This window comes from Mus pahari, chromosome 23 (genome assembly GCF_900095145.1).
Source record: "Mus pahari chromosome 23, PAHARI_EIJ_v1.1, whole genome shotgun sequence".
Classification (NCBI taxonomy): domain Eukaryota; kingdom Metazoa; phylum Chordata; class Mammalia; order Rodentia; family Muridae; genus Mus; species Mus pahari.
This window is the reverse complement of record NC_034612.1, coordinates 15,518,516-15,535,483: the sequence shown is the minus strand read 5'-3', so window position 1 is coordinate 15,535,483 and position 16,968 is coordinate 15,518,516. Positions and strand designations below refer to the sequence as shown.

Here is a 16,968-nt window from a genome sequence, read left to right as displayed (position 1 = left end):
GGCTGTCCTGGAACTCACTTAGTAGACCAGGCTGGCCTTGAACTCAGAAATCCGCCTGCCTCTGCCTCCTGAGTGCTGGGATTAAAGGCGTGTGCCCCCTTGCCCGGCTTTCACGGTTACTTTCTAGAGATGCATCTTACCCCATAAGGTCATCCTGGCTTCACTGTGCAGCATGGCCAGCATCTCCACGTCAACCTGAGACAGTTTCTCTACCCTGGAGAAACCTGAGCTGCCTTCCTCCCCAGCGCTCAGCGTCTCTGCCTTTCCTCGTATAACCACTTAACCAGTGGATAAGTGTATGTGCAGGGGCTCCCTCCCTCCCCAGCGTGGTATCTCCAGGGTCCATCCTCAGCTGCATTTGTGAAACAGGTTGATCCTCCTGCCTCACCCTCCTAAGTGCTAGGGTCAAGGCCCCCATGCAGACATTGTGTTTCATTTTGTGCTTGTGTATACTGCCGTGGAACGTGTATGGAAGTCAGAAGGTTGCAAGAACCTTTTGTTCTCCTTCTACCATGTGGATCCCAGGAATTGAGCTCACGTCACTAAGCTTGGTGCCAGGTGCCTTTATCTGCTGAGCCGTCTCACTGGGCCCTAGCTCTCTATTCCAGTGAGGGGTGGGCACACACACACAGGCAGCCCCCAGAAGACATCAGGCTGGCATTGGCAAGTGTTTTACTCATTGAGCCATTTTCCCAGCCTCAGGCTTCAGCTCTGATGATGGCCAAAGAGCAGTGTACCCTGGGTAGTGCCTGGTCACTGGCTCACTGGCTTGATGGACTTGAGCTTAGCGCGCTCAGGTTTCTCTCTGACCTGAATCTCCATCTACCTCTCTGCAGACCCCTCTTCTAGATGACCCCGTCTTCATCCACCCCAGCTCTGTACTCTTCAAAGAGCTGCCCGAGTTCGTGGTCTACCAGGAAATTGTGGAGACCACCAAGATGTACATGAAAGGTATTGCATGGGTGACGTTGGTGACGCTGTGGAGCACCCTGTCTGGGAGAGCATGTGAGAACTGACGCCATCTCCTGACCTCAGGTGTCTCCACCGTGGAAATCCAGTGGATCCCCTCCCTGCTGCCTTCCTACTGCCAGTTCGATGCGCCTCTGGAGGAGCCAACGCCCAGTTACTGCCCAGAGTCAGGACGGGTGTTGTGCCACCGGGCCAGCGTGTTCTGTGAGTTGGGGGCCACTTCCTTGGTAGCCTGGCCACCTACAGCCACCTACAGCTTCTTGGACTCATCAGCTCATGCACTGCTCTTGGCCATGTGCCTGAGGGGGTCACCCTAGCCCTCCTGCTCCTCTGATGGGCTTGGGGGCGGGTAGATACAGCAGTCGCCCTTCATCACATGTTACCCCCCAGACCGTGTGGGCTGGCCGCTCCCTGCCGTCCAGGTGGACTTCCCTGAAGGCATTGACCGCTACAAGTACTTTGCACGGTTTCTGCTGGAGGGACAGGTAGGTTCTTGGGCTACCTGTGACCTGTCTACTAAGTGTAATGAACTGCAGGCCCCACTCAACCATCCTGTGCTCTCTCGCCAGGTCTTCCGCAAGCTGGCTTCATTCAAGAGCTGCCTGCTATCTAGCCCCAGCACCATGCTGAAGACTTGGGCCAGGTACAAGAGTATATATTCCTAAAATATCAGGACAGGCAGTGGTGGAGAGGTTTCTCTGGGGCTGCTGTGTCAGTCACATATGCTGGGGATGTGACAGCCACTGACAGCTCCAGAATGTCACATTCTGGAGCTGTCAGTGGGCCTTGGGCATTTCACCCTCTGAAAGATAGCAGGGGCCCCTGCATCTCTAGTCAGGACTCCCTACCTGTCTCACTCCCAGTGGCTACTTTATTCCAATCTTGCCTCCTCCACTTTTCTGTGTCCCCTCCTTATATGGACCCCAGTCTTGACAGCAGGACCCAACCTATTGATAAGGATCATCTGTGTCCTTCAAGGGGCTAGGTGGACATGAGTAGGGAGGGGTGCTGGGGAAAACTGCATGCTGCCACTGTCTGAGTGGCACACAGGCTCCCTCTGACTGAGTGACAGGTCCCACCATCTGTCCATCCCCAATTCTGGTTCTAGTCAGCTGTCCCCTTTCTACAGGCTGCAGCCCAGGACAGAGACCCTATTGAGAGCCCTTGTGGCCCACAAGGCTGATTCCCGTGATTCCCTGCTGGCTGCATGGAAGAAGAACCCCAAATGTGAGTGTAACTCAGCTGGGGTCAGGGGACATTGCTTGGTGGAAGGACCTAACCAAACCACGGGCCCATGGCGGTACGTACAGCCAAGCCCCTGGCCTCACACTCTAATCCTGGCCACCTCTTCCCACAGACCTGCTGGCTGAATACTGCGAGTGGCTCCCAAAGGCTATGCACAGCGATGTTGAGAAGAGCTGGCCCCCTACCACTGACAGTTGACCACACACCCAGCTGCACAGTCAACCAGCTCCTAGGCTGTTGCCAGGAGCTAGGCTATGGCCCTGGAAGCCCAATTCAGAGGCAAGCTCACAGCTACACTGACCAGGAGTGCCTTTGTGACTGTTAGAAGAGACAGATGTGCTTCGTCTTCAACATTCCTACTGTCTAAGACGGACTCTTAGGTGACAGTAGACCCTGCAGATGCACAGAGCAACACTGGAACAGGAAAGTGGACCCTTCTCCGAGAGCCCCTCTCCGGCCTCATAGCATCTTGAGCAGCAGGTGCACTGCAGACTTCTGTGACCCAGTGACATTCCTGAACAGTTGGCCCCAGCTAAGGGATGATCACCCCAGAGCTTTGTTCCACATAGATGGAGACTGGTTTCCAGGGCCCTGCTTTAGCATCAGTAGACAGCAAGTTCTGTCTAAAAACTGCTCTAGCTGGGTATGGCCAGTGACTCTGTGGCCTCGGCTGGTAAGGATCACAAATGCAAGGCCAGCCTGAGCTACACAGCAAGACTGTCTTCTCTTTGTTTGTTTGTTTTTTAAGACAGGGTTTCTCTGTGTGGCCCTGGCTGTCCTGGAACTCATTCTGTAGACCAGGCTGGCCTGGAACTCAGAGATCCCCCTGCTTCTGCCTGCCTTGAGTGCTGGGATTGAAGGTGTGTGTCACCACCGCCCAAGACTTGGTCTCAGACAATGTTTTTGAGAGTAAATGTTTCTGATGTGCTGTTTTACTTCAGCTTGTCTGTCACATCACACATGTTCACATGCTGAGTAGCTGTCACCCTGTCAGTTTCCAGAACCTTCATCCTCACACGACTTTCTGATTTTCTCCCTCTCGATCTCCCCGACACATCTAGCTGTCCTGTCTGTTTGTGTGGCTGAACATGCACCATCAGGTGTCAGTTCATCAGCAGAATGGAGTAGTTTACCTCTGGGTGATAACAAATGCTGCTGCAGTTCTTTTGTCACTTGGGCCACTTGTCACAGAGTCCTGGGAACACAGCCAAGCCCTTTTCAGTTGACACTCTCTCTGTGGGCTGACTATGCTCTTGATACTGTCTTCTGAACCACATACTGATTTATCTCCCGGTGGCCATGCCTGTGTGACTTAAGCCAGCGTTGTACCCCTGAGCACCTGCTTGCCCATCTCCTGTTCTTTGTGTCTTTTCAGGCACCGGCTGTATCAGCTGGATGAGCCCCTGTACCCCCCTATCCCAGTGTACCTCCAGGTCTGTGTGTCCTGAACCAACCTTTGACAGCCGTGGCATGTGTTTCCACCATGAATTCTTAGACTCAGTCATGGACACGAGGTGGCCGGTGTGAACAAAGCTAGGGTGATGTTAGCCCACCTCATATGTGTGAATATCCACAAGACAGCCTGTCGGGTGTTTGTTTTGATTTGGGGGTGGGACTCGAAAGGCTGGGCCCAGGCCAGGCTCACAATGGTAGAGAACGTACCTGGTATGAGGCCGTCAAGACCCAGAACAGAGACACATCTCTAACTCTGGGTCATCCAAGCCCCTTGTCCACCAGCCCTCCATAGGTTCAGCTTCTACTCCAGGCCTGTGTCTTCTGATGCTTTCCGTAGCTGATTTGTCTCAGAGGGTTTTTTTTAGGTTGTTTTTGTTGTTGTTGTTTTTGTTTTTTTTTTTTCTTCTTTTGGTTTTTTGAGACAGGGTTTCTCTGTTTAGCCCTGGCTGTCCTGGAACTCACTCTGTAGACCAGGCTGGCCTCAAACTCAGAAATCTGCCTGCCTCTGCCTCCCAAGTGCTGGGATTAAAGGCGTGCGTCACCACACCCAGCTTTGTCTCAGAGTTTTTAAGTCCTGAGCTGTCCCCAAGGAGCTTAGCTTGACTGCTGATGCAAAGGATAAGAAATTTAAAAGACCAGGCTTGAACTCATGACCCTCCTGAGTCCTGGGATGACAGATCAGCATCACCGTGTCTGGCGTTGAAATAGGAAAATTGACCAGCTGAATACACAAGGGTTGACTCCAGTCATGGTGGCATGTGGGAAACTCCATGAGGGAGGCATTGCTTAGGCATACATGTTTTTGCAACCTATTTTTAATAAGAAATAAATAAGTCAACCTCTCTTAGCCCACCACCCAATAAAGGTAGTGAAAGAGAAAAGTTAACTAGGATATGGGGGAAGTGGACCTGTTCAGAAGTAGTTCTTTAGGGGTGAGCTCGGTTTTCTTGGGTAGCAGTTCAGTGCCAGAGCAAACGCCAAATATAATTCAGCAGCTGCAGACTAGTCCTGTAGGCAGGCAGACAGCAGGCATGAGCCAGCAACTGTTCAATCCTTACCAACTGGCCTGAGGCAAGGCTCCAGAGGAGGCAAGGTGCCACAGTTCGCAGTTCTTGGGCAAGTTTCTCTCAATGGCAGCGATATCACAGGTTGAGCTCAACAAAGCTATATAAGGGGAACCAATACATTTTAAGAATAAAGTGAGATGGCAGTCTTCCACTAGCAGCCTTTGGATGAAGACGTAGAACTCTCAGCTCCTCCTGCGCCATGCTTGCCTGGATACTGCCATGCCCCCGCCTCGATGATAATGGACTGAACCTCTGAACTTGTAAGCCAGCCCCAATTAAATGGTTTTTTTATAAGGGAAAAAAAAAGCCGGGCAGTGGTGGTGCATGACTTTAATTCCAGCACTTGGGAGGCAGAGGCAGGTGGGTTTCTGAGTTCGAGGCCAGCCTGGTCTACAGAGTGAGTTCCAGGACAGCCAGGGCTGTCTTGAAAACCAAGAAAAACAAACAGAAAAAGAGCTCAAAAACCGAAACAACCCAGTCTCTGATTGGCCAATGAAATAGACAGTTTTCAAAAGATGAAGTGGACTTGGCCAATAATAAAACAACAAAGATATTTAGCCAGGACTTAGGAGATGACCCAGGTGACATTTGATTCGCAACCCCCACTTGGCCAGTAACAAGCATCAGTAACTCCAGTTCCAGAGACTCCAGTGCCCTCTTCTGGCCTGCCCCGGTACTGCATACATTGTCTACGGGCAAATAATAAAACCCACCCTTACTAGCTATCAGAGAAATGCTTATCAAAACCATTTGAGAGGTTGGAAAGATGGCTCAGCAGGTAAGAGCACTCTGCTTTTGTAGAGGACCTGGGTTTGGTTCTCAGCTCCTACACGGCAGCTCACAACCATCTGTGACTTCATGAGATTTTTACCCCAGTCAAAATGGCATTCTATAAGAGAATGAAAAATGAGCCAGATATGAATGTGCATTTAATCCCAGCACTGGGAGGCAGCAGGAGGTCGGTGGATCTCTGAGTTCCAGCGTAATTTAGACCAAAGGAGGTCTTTGGACATGGGAGTGGAAACCAGTCCAGCCACTATGGGAATCAGCGTGGAGGCACTTCAGAACTCTAGAGACCAACCATAACACCCAGCAATGCACTGCCGGGAATTCACCACAGGACTCCAGGGCAACATACCACAGACACGCTAAGCTATGCAACCAGGCTGGTGCCCATCAAAGTAAAGAATGGGTAAGGAAAACATGGGCTATGTAAGAAGGGAATTCCTTTCAGCTGCAAGGAAAACAAGATTAACCTACTAAGCAGATGAAGCCAACCACAGGAAGACAAATACTATATTTTATTTTAGTTGTGAATCCTAGAATCTATAAATACATAAAAACCATACGTCGTATGGATGGTGTGAAAGTAAAACTGGGGATCAAAGAGTTAATGGACGAAGAGAAAGGTGGAGAGGGGGTGCGTGCCTAATACATTATAGGCTACTTGAAAATTGCTTTATGGCTGGGCGTGGTGGCGCACGCCTTTAATCCTAGCACTCAGGAGGCAGAGGCAAGCGGATTTCTGAGTTTGAGGCCAGCCTGGTCTACAAAGGGAGTTCCAGGACAGCCAGGGCTATACGGAGAAACCCTGTCTCAAAAAAAGAGAGAGAGAGAGAGAGAGAAAAGAAAAAAAAAAGAAAATTGCTTTATGAAATCCAGTGTAATTTTCAAAAGATTAAATGGAGTCTGGGCTTGGTTTTTTTGAGACAAGGTCTCATTATTTAGTCCCAGCTGACCTGGAGCTCTATATAGGTCAGGCTGGCTTCCGAGTCCTTGAAATTGACTGCCTCTGCCTCTGCCTCTCAGGTCCTGGGAATTGAACTTGGATCAGTTGTCAGTCTTGGTGGCAGTTGCCTTTATCCCGTGAGCCATCTCAAAGGTCGTTGCTTCATCATTTTGTATTTTGAGGGAGGGTCTCGTGTAGTCCAGGCTGTCCACGAGCACACTATGTAGCTGGCTTTGAACTCAGAATCCTGCCCCTACCTCCTGGGTGGAGCTGGGGCTCAGACAACCTCGTACTCCGGATCCTGTCTCCATCCTCTAAGCAGCAAGGGAGCAGCTGTGTGCTAGCACTGCCAGCTTGGAGGCTAAGTCCCAGCCTCCTGGATACTTCAGAGCGTTCACCCTTTGGACCATCCTGCTTTATCCAGGAATGTCCCGAAGCTGTTGGAGAGGCAGCAGCTGGAAGACCATACCTCCACTATTGACATCACTGAATAAACTATCTTTCTCCAAGCCTGCTCCAGCGGCCAGCATTGCCAGGTTATACAGGCCTGCTTTGGGAATAGGAGAGATGCTCACCCTCTCAATCAAGCAGGAAATCGAAAGCAATTGCTTTCCATGCACTTAGAAGGGCCAAGCTGTATAGCCCAGGGTACTCTCCTCGCTGCCACATAAACCAGACTGGGGCTGTATACACCTGTAACCTCATCCTTGATGAGGATAAAGAATTTGGAGGATCAAGGCAATCCCTGTGCGACTGGTGAACAGAAAGGATTCTCACTCACAGCTCCCTGTGTGCGAGTGAGAAGGGGTCTCATATAGCCCAGGCTAGCCTCACCCCCCACTCCCCTCAGGTGCCGGGATGACACGCCTGCACAACCATGCCAGGCTTATGCACTGCTATCTATTATGCATTCTAGGTAAGCACGCTACACACCGAGTACCCCACCCCCGCCCCCCCAACTTTCAAATAGTTTAAGTAGACGTTTTTCCAGCCCAAAGGCGCTCGTCCGTGCAGGCGTCCATGCGATCGAAGTAGAGGACGGAAAATCGCAGGCCCTATGTGCGCTGTGCCTTGGTGACAAGCTTCGGAGTAGCAGAACCAACCAAGGGGAATGGTCAAATAAAGCACGAGACCCCTGAGTTAAGGCAATGTTGCCTAGCTGCCTACAGACTCGGCCAGAACGGCCCCACCGCGCTGCACCTGCAGGGCCACTCTGCAGAACAGTGTGTGGCCGCTAGAAGAAACCTTTAAAATCCTGCCGGCAGTGCCAAGTCTGTACCCTCCGGCATTCTGGGGGCTTCTATTCTGTGGAACACGCAGTTCTGTTCCCATTGACTCAAGTCCAGGCGCCAGGCCTTTCTGGTCCTTTCATCTGAACCCCCCCCCCCGACTCCGCGCACAGGGAACGCCTGCAGATCTCTTGGATGTCACTGAGTCCCCGCACTTATGTGTGTCCTCCTAAAACATTCCTGGGATTCCTAGTGTTAGCTTCCAGCTGGGATGTGAGTTCCAGAAACGCTGCTGAGACTCCTGGAGTGGTCTCGGTGAGGTTACTGGGCTACTGGAAGATCTGTTTGTTTGGACACATTTTGGGTGTTCAATGGGCGCACATTGCGCAGCAATAGTTGCTCAGGAGGTTATAAGACCTCCTTGGAAATGCAGTGTTTCTTACTCCATGCACAAGTAAACTGCGGGAGTTGTTCTACAAACCAGATTCCCTCCGCAGGTACAAGGCCAGTCTGCCACGTAAGCCCTTCCAAAAAAAAGAAAAGAAGGAAGTGGAGATGCCGGGGATTGAACCCGGGGCCTCATACATGCAAAGCATGCGCTCTACCACTGAGCTACATCCCCAGATGAAACATGTCGTTTTCCGGAATAGATAACAGAGATGAAACGCTTGATTGTTCTAAGGTCTGGGTTTTTTTTTGTTGTTGTTGTTTGTTTTTGTTTTTTTCGATCTTGATTTTTGATGTTGGTGTCATGAGCTGAAACCTCGGAAGAAAGGGAAGGGGAGAGGAACAGAGAGAAGAGAGGGAAAGAGCTAGAGAAAAGGAACGTAGAAGAGGGAAGGAACCATGCGCCGGTCGCTATCTGTGTCTTTCTTTTTTTTTTTTGGTTTTCTCTATAGCCCTGGCTGTCCTGGAACTCACTCTGTAGACCAGGCTGACCTTGAACTCATGTCTGTGTCTTTCTATAGCAGCTTGTCAGGAAATATCTTGCTATGCCTTGTCCTCGTTAGTATAGTGGTGAGTATCCCCGCCTGTCACGCGGGAGACCGGGGTTCGATTCCCCGACGGGGAGGCTAGCAGTGGATTTTGTGTTAGCATTTTTAGGAAATGGTGGATGTGTGCAGGAGGCTCTGAAAAACGCTTAATTACCGTGCCTAACCATAATCTCTCCCGCTTTCATCAATTTATAGAGCCGGTTAGGAAGCAAATCTGACCCTGGGTGTCTGTCAAATGCGAACTCCGAAAACCGCGACCCTGCTGGCTAACGAGGCAGCCTCTGCCAAGAGGCCCCTCCCATTTTTCTTAACCATCTTACTTCATTTTTGCCCTGAAGATAGGTTTTTACTTTCTTTATTTTATTTTTATTTTTTATTTACTTTATTTATTTATTTATTTATTTATTTATTTATTTATTTATTGGTTTTTCGAGACAGGGTTTCTCTGTATAGCCCTGGCTGCCCTTTCCAGGCCAGCCAGGGCTATACAGAGAAACACTGTGTGTGTGTGTGTGTGTGTGTGTGTGTGTGTGTGTATGTGTGTGTGTGTGTTTCCTCTCCCAACCTCTCCTTCTCATAGGAGTCATCCCAATAACTCCACACAGTTGTAGTCATTCCCCTCACCCCCCACATAACTTTTTAAAGATTTATTTATTTATTTAGGTTTTTCGAGACAGGGTTTCTCTGTGTAGCCCTCGCTGTCCTGGAACTCACTTTGTAGACCAGGCTGGCCTCGAACTCAGAAATCCGCCTGCCTCTGCCTCCCGAGTGCTGGGATTACGCACGCCCGGCATAAAGATTTATTTATTTTATGTGGTCCTCTCAGATCCCTTGGTTGTGAGCCACCATGTGGTTGGTGGAAATTGAACTCAGGACCATCTGGAAAGACCAACGAGTGGTGTTCCTAACGGCTGAGCCATCTTTCCGACCCAGATCTATCTATCTATCTAGATAGTTATTTATTTATTTATTTATTTGCTTTATAGCCCCGCCCCTCCTTTCCTCCCAGTCTCCCCGCCTCATGCCCCTCTCCCCATGTCTCCCTCCCCTTCTCCGAGAAGGGGAGGACACCCCCCCAACCCCCACACCCGGTAGATACCAACAAGCCCTGGTACATCAAGTCACTGCAGGACTAGGGACATTCTCCACCACTGAAAGCCAAGGAAGGCAATCCAGTTAGGGGAACCGGATCTACAAGGCAGGAAACAGAGTCAAGGACAGCTCCCGCTCCAGCTGTTGGGAGACGCACATGAAGACCAAGCCACACGTCTACATAGGTGCAGTGCCTAGGTCTAGTCCACATATACTCTTTGGTTGGTAGTTTAGTCTAAGTGAGCCCCGAATGGGGCCAGGTTACTTGACTGTTGGTCTTCTTGTAGAATCCTTGTCGCCTCTGGGTCCCTCAATCCTTCCTCTAACCCTTCCACAAGACACCCCGAGCTCCGTCTACAATTTGACTGTGGGTCTCTGCATCCGGTTCCATCTGCTGCTGGGTGGGGCCTCTCAGAGGGCAGTTGTGCTAGACTCCGGTCCCAAGCATAGCAGAGTACCATTTAACAGTGTCAGGGACTGGTTCACATCCATGGGATGGGTCTCAAGTTGGGTCAGTCATTCGCTGGCCGTTCCCTCGGTCTCTGCTCCATCTTTGTCCCTACACATCTTGTAGGCAGGACAAGTTGTAGCCATTCTTCAAAAACCACAGTCTGACCTATTAAGATATTGTCAGGGCTGGGACACATGACTTTTCGAGGGGACACTTGGGGATCTTGGTTTGCTAGATTTTTTTGCGCGTGGAAAGTTGACCATCCTTTCCATTTTCCACCAAACCATCCTGTCAGCGCTTGGGCATCATTCCTCCCCCCGCCTCCCCCTCCCAATCCCAGATCAAGGTCATCAACAAGCCCCCTTCCTCCTTCTGAGTCCTCTCTCGTCACTTTCCAGGTCTTCTCTTGCAGGTGTGGCCCAAAACACTACAGCTCCAGGTTGGACCACCACACCAGCCCTCATCCCTCATCCCTCATCCCTCATGCGTGCGGTTGCCTCTCTAGCTCACCGCTCCACGCTCTCTGCAGGCCACCTCGCGGACCTCACGTCCTGCCCTTGCTCCCCAGGACAAGCCTTCCGCATTCTGCTCCCCTAAGAGAAGGAAGGAGTCACTGTCCACCCCCACCTGTACCTTGTTTCCCCGTGCTTCGCAGCTGAGCCTGTGTGCACAGATATGTAGACCACGCTCGGTGGCCGGATGTGAGTCGGGTGTGGCCCTTGCAACAGGCAAAACCTCATTTACTGGTTTACTGGTACCTCTGGCCGCCCGACAGCTGGCTGCATTCAGAAATGACCCGGCTCCTTCTCCGAGAGGAGAGTGGGGAACAGAAGGAACAGATCTTTGAGCCAAGATCAAACGAGCGTTTGTTACGCAACAACAGGCCAGCTTAGGTGTGTACTTCCAGTTAATAGGGAAAATGATAAATAAATTTGCAGTGGATAGTAAGGTCCCAGGAGTTCCTGAAGGTCCCTCGTGTATAGTGGTCTTAGGGGATGCGCAGGGACCACAGCACACCGGCAACCCAGAAATGAGACGGATAGTGTGAATGAATTCCTAGGCATCGAGTGAATTTTTCTAGGCATCGAAATTTGGAAAGGCCAGGGACGCGAAGCCTTAGAAACGACAAGGAGGAGAGAAAAAACGAGCCAAGAGCAGCAGCCGCCGAAATAGCTCAGTTGGGAGAGCGTTAGACTGAAGATCTAAAGGTCCCTGGTTCGATCCCGGGTTTCGGCAGCTCGAACTTTTGCTGCATTAACTCCCAGACTATTAAAATGTTTTCGACTTCTTTCTACATAAAATCCTGGAGCTTCGTACACGGTCGCAGAAGACTCTGGAAATTTACCATCCTGTTCCTTTTAAGGGTGAATGAACGTATTCCTTAAAGCAAAGACCCATCTTCCGCACATGCGCATTCGCATGACGATGATTGTGATGTTTGTGGTTGTATGCTGGTGTACTTATTAATGCCGCATTCTAAATCCAAAATAAAATCAAAAATAAAAATCTAAGTAGGAAAGGCCCATTTCAAGAGCGCGATTCAATCAAATCAAATTTATTACGTTACGGGATTCAAAGAATCTTAAAGGAGCTTCTTGCCAAGCCCGCGCTCAGCTTTCTTCCTCGTTAGTATAGTGGTGAGTATCCCCGCCTGTCACGCGGGAGACCGGGGTTCGATTCCCCGACGGGGAGACTGCTGAAATCTATTTTTGTCTTTTTCTCTCTTGTGTTTTTCATTTGTCTTCCTACCTATTTAAACTCTTCAACTCTCACGAGTACGCTCAGCACTGTAGATCAAGCACGCCTATGCGACTTCATAGTGTACACGATCTCAGCCCAGGTAGCAGATCGCAAGAAAGACACTGCTCTCCAGCTACCATCCCATCCTTCGGTGTCCCTGGTCCCCAACAGGAACCAGACGGAGACCCAGACCCGGCTCGCTCGGCGGCCCGCACTGAGTCTCCTTCTTTCTCCAGACCCTACCCTTGGCCTTCTAATATCTGTGAATTTGGGTCATTTTCTTGTCTCTCACACAATTGTACATCCTTCCGAATTGCCACCCTCCTTGCGTGGGCCCCCTTAGAGGAATCGAGTGGTCAGTAAAACAACGAGGGAAGAATTGGGATCTGCCACAGTGATCGAGCCTACGGGCTCCGTCCTTCTCGACGGTCTCAGCGAGCAGCCGGGGTTGAGTCTGTGTGCGGTCTCCAAGTTCCACACGAGGCTCAGAGAGGTCAGGTAACCTCAGCGGCTATGCCCAGCATTCTTACAGACGACGTCAGGCCCCCGTTGCTGTGAGAGCACTGATGGGTATGAATAGCCTGTGAGGGCACAGTATCTACACCGGAAATGATAGGCAATCCCGGGGTGCAGCCCTGAAGGTTTTGGGGGGGGGTCTCTCCTCGCGGCTCCTAGTCAAAACCTCTCTTCACTGAGATATTGCAGTTTGCATTCTTGCTCCAAATTTGAGCCGTGATGGTGCGGTTTCGAACTGTTTGACCATTTTCACATCCAGAAAATTCTTCCAGAAGGAGGGGAAGGCGTGCGGGAAGCGGGGGTCGGGGGGGGCGGGGGGCGGAGGGGAAGCGGTTTTCAAGCAAGTTTATAAACTCAGTCCTCGAGGTTGGAAAGCGTCTCAAGTGTGAGGAAGCAGAGAATTCTAGGAGAGGATCATTGGGATTAAGTCCATATTTAGTGGGGAATTTATGTATTTTTTAAATTTATTTTTACTTTCTGTTTGTTTTTTTTAATCGGGTAAAAGTTTACTTTATATCAAGTCAATACTTAACACTTTTCTTTAAAAGAAGAGGTAAAGATTTATATTGCTAAGATCCCTTCAAATAAACACAATTTTAATTTAGAAGGAGCTGGGGGGGGAAAAAAAAAAACACAAACCGTTATTGATACCATATGAAAGAGTTTCGCAGATGCCTCGTAGAGCGGGTGGGGGATGTAGCTCAGTGGTAGAGCGCATGCTTTGCATGTATGAGGCCCCGGGTTCGATCCCCGGCATCTCCACTTGTATTTTGTTTTGGGACCATTCTGTTCCTGGGTCTTTGCGATAAAATATCTCCAGGAAAGACTCAGAATTTTACATTCATTCCTACTCTGAAACCTGTAAAACATTTAACTATGCGTCTCCGGAAGGGTCATAAGAGAGCGGGCAGCAAGGCCAAGTGATGACCGATGATCCCCGATGGTTTAGAGGGAGGACCATCAGGGGATTTTGCATTTAGTAGCTCCGGGACACTGACCCCCGGGGCGCAGGAGTGCAGGGCACTCGAATTTCAGCTGCCCCACTCGAGGTCCAGCTGCTGGCTTTGCACAGCAGGCTCCGTACCTGATAAAAATGAATGACATACGCAGGGCGCTTTTCATACTCAGAGATGCACGGTACTTGCGTGTCTTTTACCATTCAAGTAAAGGTGCACTTTAATAAAAATAAAATAAAATAAAATAAAATAAAATAAAATAAAATAAAATAAAATAAAATAAAATAAAATAAAATAAAATATTCCATAGGTTCTACACAGTTTGACAGAACAGTGGTAAGGAGCTCACTGTCACCACTTCCCTGCCATGTGACTGGACTTGTCCTCTTGGGGTCCCCTTGGGTCGCCTGCCTCTACCTCCTTAATGCTGGGATTTAAAGGCATGCACAGCCTTGACTGGTCTTTTATTTTATTTTATTTTATTTTTATTTTTGTTTTTTGTTTCTTCTTTTTGTTTTGTTATTTTTTTGTTGTTGTATTTTCTTTTTTTGGTTTTTTGTTTTGTTTTGTTTTTATTTTATTTTTAAGTTGTTACTTTGTATTTTATTTTATGTGTCCCGGGTTTTTTTTTGGGGGGGTGGGGTGGGTGGTGTGTGTGTGTGTTTTTTTTCCAGACAGGGTTTCTCTGTGTAGCCCTGGCTGTCCTGCTGTATCGGCTTTTGACTGCATATTTCTGTGTACATCTGTGTGAAGAGTCCTCAGAGGCCAGAAGGTGTTGGGTTCCCCTGGAACTAGAGTTACAGATGGTTGTGAACAACACATGGGTGCTGGGAACTGAATCTAGCAACCAGTTGTCTTAATCACTGAGCCATCTCCCCAGCCCCATACAATGTTTTGCTACCATAGTCACCCCTCACATTGCTCCTCCAATTCCTCCACATTTGTCCTATCCCCTTGTCCCCCTTTTAATTCTATGTCCTCTTCCCCCCACCCCCCATGTATATATGTGTAAACTCACTGAGTCCAATTTGTGCTCCAATGGATGGGGCATTCACTGGAGAACCGTTCACCTACAGACAGGGACCCACCCTTGCTGTGGGCCTGTGTACCAGAGGCTATCCCCGGAGATCTCTGGTCAGACAAGGTGGGAAAGTTCAAGCAGAGGAGAAAGGGCAAGAATTGCCTCGGCCACTTCTGTTCCACTTCCGCAGCTGGCATTGCTCTTGCTAATGTTGCCCCAAGAGCAGGCAAAGCTCCTACAAACCTACAGGGTCTCCGTGGCTTCTAGCCTTAGCTCGACTTTACCAAGCTTCCACTCACGCTCCACTGCCCAGCACCTTCTGAGCAGCGATTAACTAAGTATCCACGGTTCCCCATCCTCCTTCTCCATCAATACCAGAAGGTTGACTGGCTATTGTTGCAAATTAGGGTTTCACAATATAGCTAAGTGTGGCTTGAAACTCACTGTAGACTAGGCTAGCCTTGAACTCACACGGATCCACCTGCCTCTCTGCCTCTCAAGCGCTCAGATAGAAGGTGTGCAGGGGAGGTCTGCTCCTATTAACATAACTGGAGCCATTTTTATATATCAGGTTCTCGGACTCTGCTTCCCTGAAGTAATTCATAGCTGACAACTAAAATTTTCTCATAAAAGGTCATAAGGCCTAATTAATACTCATGCTCTGTTACCTTTATATTCCAGAAAATCCCTACCCATCACCTTACATACCTCACCTAGGACCAGTCACCTTAAACTTCAGTCTAGTTAGCCAAAATGTAATATTGCTCCTGCCCCCGGAACCCTTGACTTCAAAACTTCTGAACCTGATTTTTCCTATAAGAAGCCTGCCCAGAGAGGAAACCAACGGCACAGTTTGGCTCCCGAGTCCTCTGTGACCCTGATTGAGGGAGCAGTCTTGGTGTGCTGGTGTGCGTGGTAATAAATGGTGTGTGTGTGTGTGTGTGTGTGCGCGCGCGCGCGCGCGCGCGCGCGCGTGTGTGTGTGTGTGTGTGTGTGTGTGTGTGTGTGTGTGTGTGTGTGTGTGTGTGTGTGTGTGTGTGTTTAATAAAAAATAAACCTGCCGGGTGTGGTGGCACATGCCTTTGCCTTTAATCCCAGCACTCAGGAGGCAGAGGCAGGCAGATTTCTGAGTTCCAGGCCAGCCTGGTCTACAGAGTGAGTTCCAGGACAGCCAGGGCTATACAGAGAAACCCTGTCTCGAAGAAAAAAAAAAAAAGGTTTTTCTTTCTTAGCCCAAGCTACTTCGCTTAATATACTATTTTTCAATTCCATTCATTGTTCCACAAACTGAATAACTTTGTTTTTCTTTCTGGCTGAGTGTATTTTATTAATCCTTTAACAACAGGTAAGCAATAACTCTTGATACTATTAATTCCCAACCCTTCCCCTCCCCACTCCTGACACCCCCCCCACCACATTCCTCTCACCCCTTATGTCAAAGCTTTTCTTTAGTATTTTGAACGATTTATTTGTTTTTGTGTGTGAGTATGCTTGCCTGCGTGTATGTCTGTGCACCACCTGTGTCTAGTGCCTCGGGAGACCAGAAGAGGGAGTGGGTGCCTTGGAACTGGAGCCAGCTCTCTTTCTTGCCTGCCGAACATTTCCATGACCTGTTATTAGCATATCTGAGACAGGGTCTCGACTCCGTAGCCCTGGCCCGGACCTCACTGCGTAGACCAGGCTAGCCTCAAACTCAGAGATCCGCCCGCCTCTGCCTCCCGAGTGCTGGGCAGTTTTTATTTTTGAGACAAGAGGGCTGGCGTGACGTGACTCATCACTGAGGGGCAGACACACTGGCTTCATACCATTGGCGAGGGAGGGTTCCTACTCTCTAATGTCAACAAGGTTGAAAAGAAATTGATGGTTATTTTTAAAATGGTCTGTCCGGTCTGACAGGAAACTAATGACCTGCTTCTGTTCTACCTCTTGTCTTTCACCTCAGGGAGAGTCAGGACAAGGGAAACCATCAGGAGGGGCCACCATTTCCGAAGGCTCATGCTAGGAATGGGAGTTCTCCAGAGAGCCATGAATCTTTAAAAATATGCTTGCTTGCTTTCCCATTCTTTTTTTTTTTTTTTGGGGGGGGGGGGGTTCGAGACAGGGTTTCTCTGTGTAGCCCTGACTGTTCTGGAACTCACTCTGTAGACCAGGCTGGCCTCGAACTCAGAAATCCACCTGCCTCTGCCTCCGGAGTGCTGGAATCAAAGGCTGTGCTACCACGCCCGGCTAATGGTCATTTTTTAACAGTAAAATAATTTTAAAATTAATATTTTTGGTTAGCATGTGAACTACCTGGTTTCATAAAGGCAAATCCACACATGTCATTATACGTTTTTCCTACTCTCCCCCACCTCTTTATTTTATTTAGATTTTTTTTTAATTTCTTTTTTGTTTTTTGTTGTTGTTGTTTTTGTTTGTTTGTTTTTGTTTCTCCATGTAGCCCTGTAGACCAGGCTGGCCTACTCTGAGATCCATTTGCCTCTTTTTTTTTTTTTTTTTTTTT

The 16,968-nt window shown here is 49.2% G+C and overlaps 1 protein-coding gene and 5 non-coding genes across 6 annotated transcripts in view; 5 read left to right on the top strand and 1 right to left on the bottom strand.

Moving 5' to 3' along the window:
* The window catches only part of Dhx37 (DEAH-box helicase 37), a 19,983-nt gene extending 16,895 nt beyond the window's left edge, over positions 1-3,088 (top strand). Inside the window, exons 22-27 of the mRNA XM_021186651.2 lie at positions 837-951; positions 1,036-1,173; positions 1,360-1,454; positions 1,539-1,612; positions 2,099-2,196; positions 2,327-3,088. Coding sequence (XP_021042310.1) covers positions 837-951; positions 1,036-1,173; positions 1,360-1,454; positions 1,539-1,612; positions 2,099-2,196; positions 2,327-2,412 — 606 coding nt within the window. The 3' untranslated portion in view covers positions 2,413-3,088. The remainder of the gene's footprint in view (positions 1-836; positions 952-1,035; positions 1,174-1,359; positions 1,455-1,538; positions 1,613-2,098; positions 2,197-2,326) is intronic.
* A 5,156-nt stretch (positions 3,089-8,244) lies between these two features.
* Trnaa-ugc lies at positions 8,245-8,316 on the bottom strand. The gene has a single exon. It is a non-coding gene; the product is annotated as a tRNA-Ala (tRNA).
* Positions 8,317-8,694: 378 nt separating this feature from the next.
* On the top strand, positions 8,695-8,766 carry Trnad-guc. Its single transcript has one exon. It is a non-coding gene; the product is annotated as a tRNA-Asp (tRNA).
* Positions 8,767-11,395: 2,629 nt separating this feature from the next.
* Positions 11,396-11,468, top strand: Trnaf-gaa. Its single transcript has one exon. It is a non-coding gene; the product is annotated as a tRNA-Phe (tRNA).
* Positions 11,469-11,852: 384 nt separating this feature from the next.
* Trnad-guc lies at positions 11,853-11,924 on the top strand. Its single transcript has one exon. It is a non-coding gene; the product is annotated as a tRNA-Asp (tRNA).
* Positions 11,925-13,178: 1,254 nt separating this feature from the next.
* Trnaa-ugc lies at positions 13,179-13,250 on the top strand. Its single transcript has one exon. It is a non-coding gene; the product is annotated as a tRNA-Ala (tRNA).
* The last annotated feature ends 3,718 nt before the right edge of the window (positions 13,251-16,968 follow it).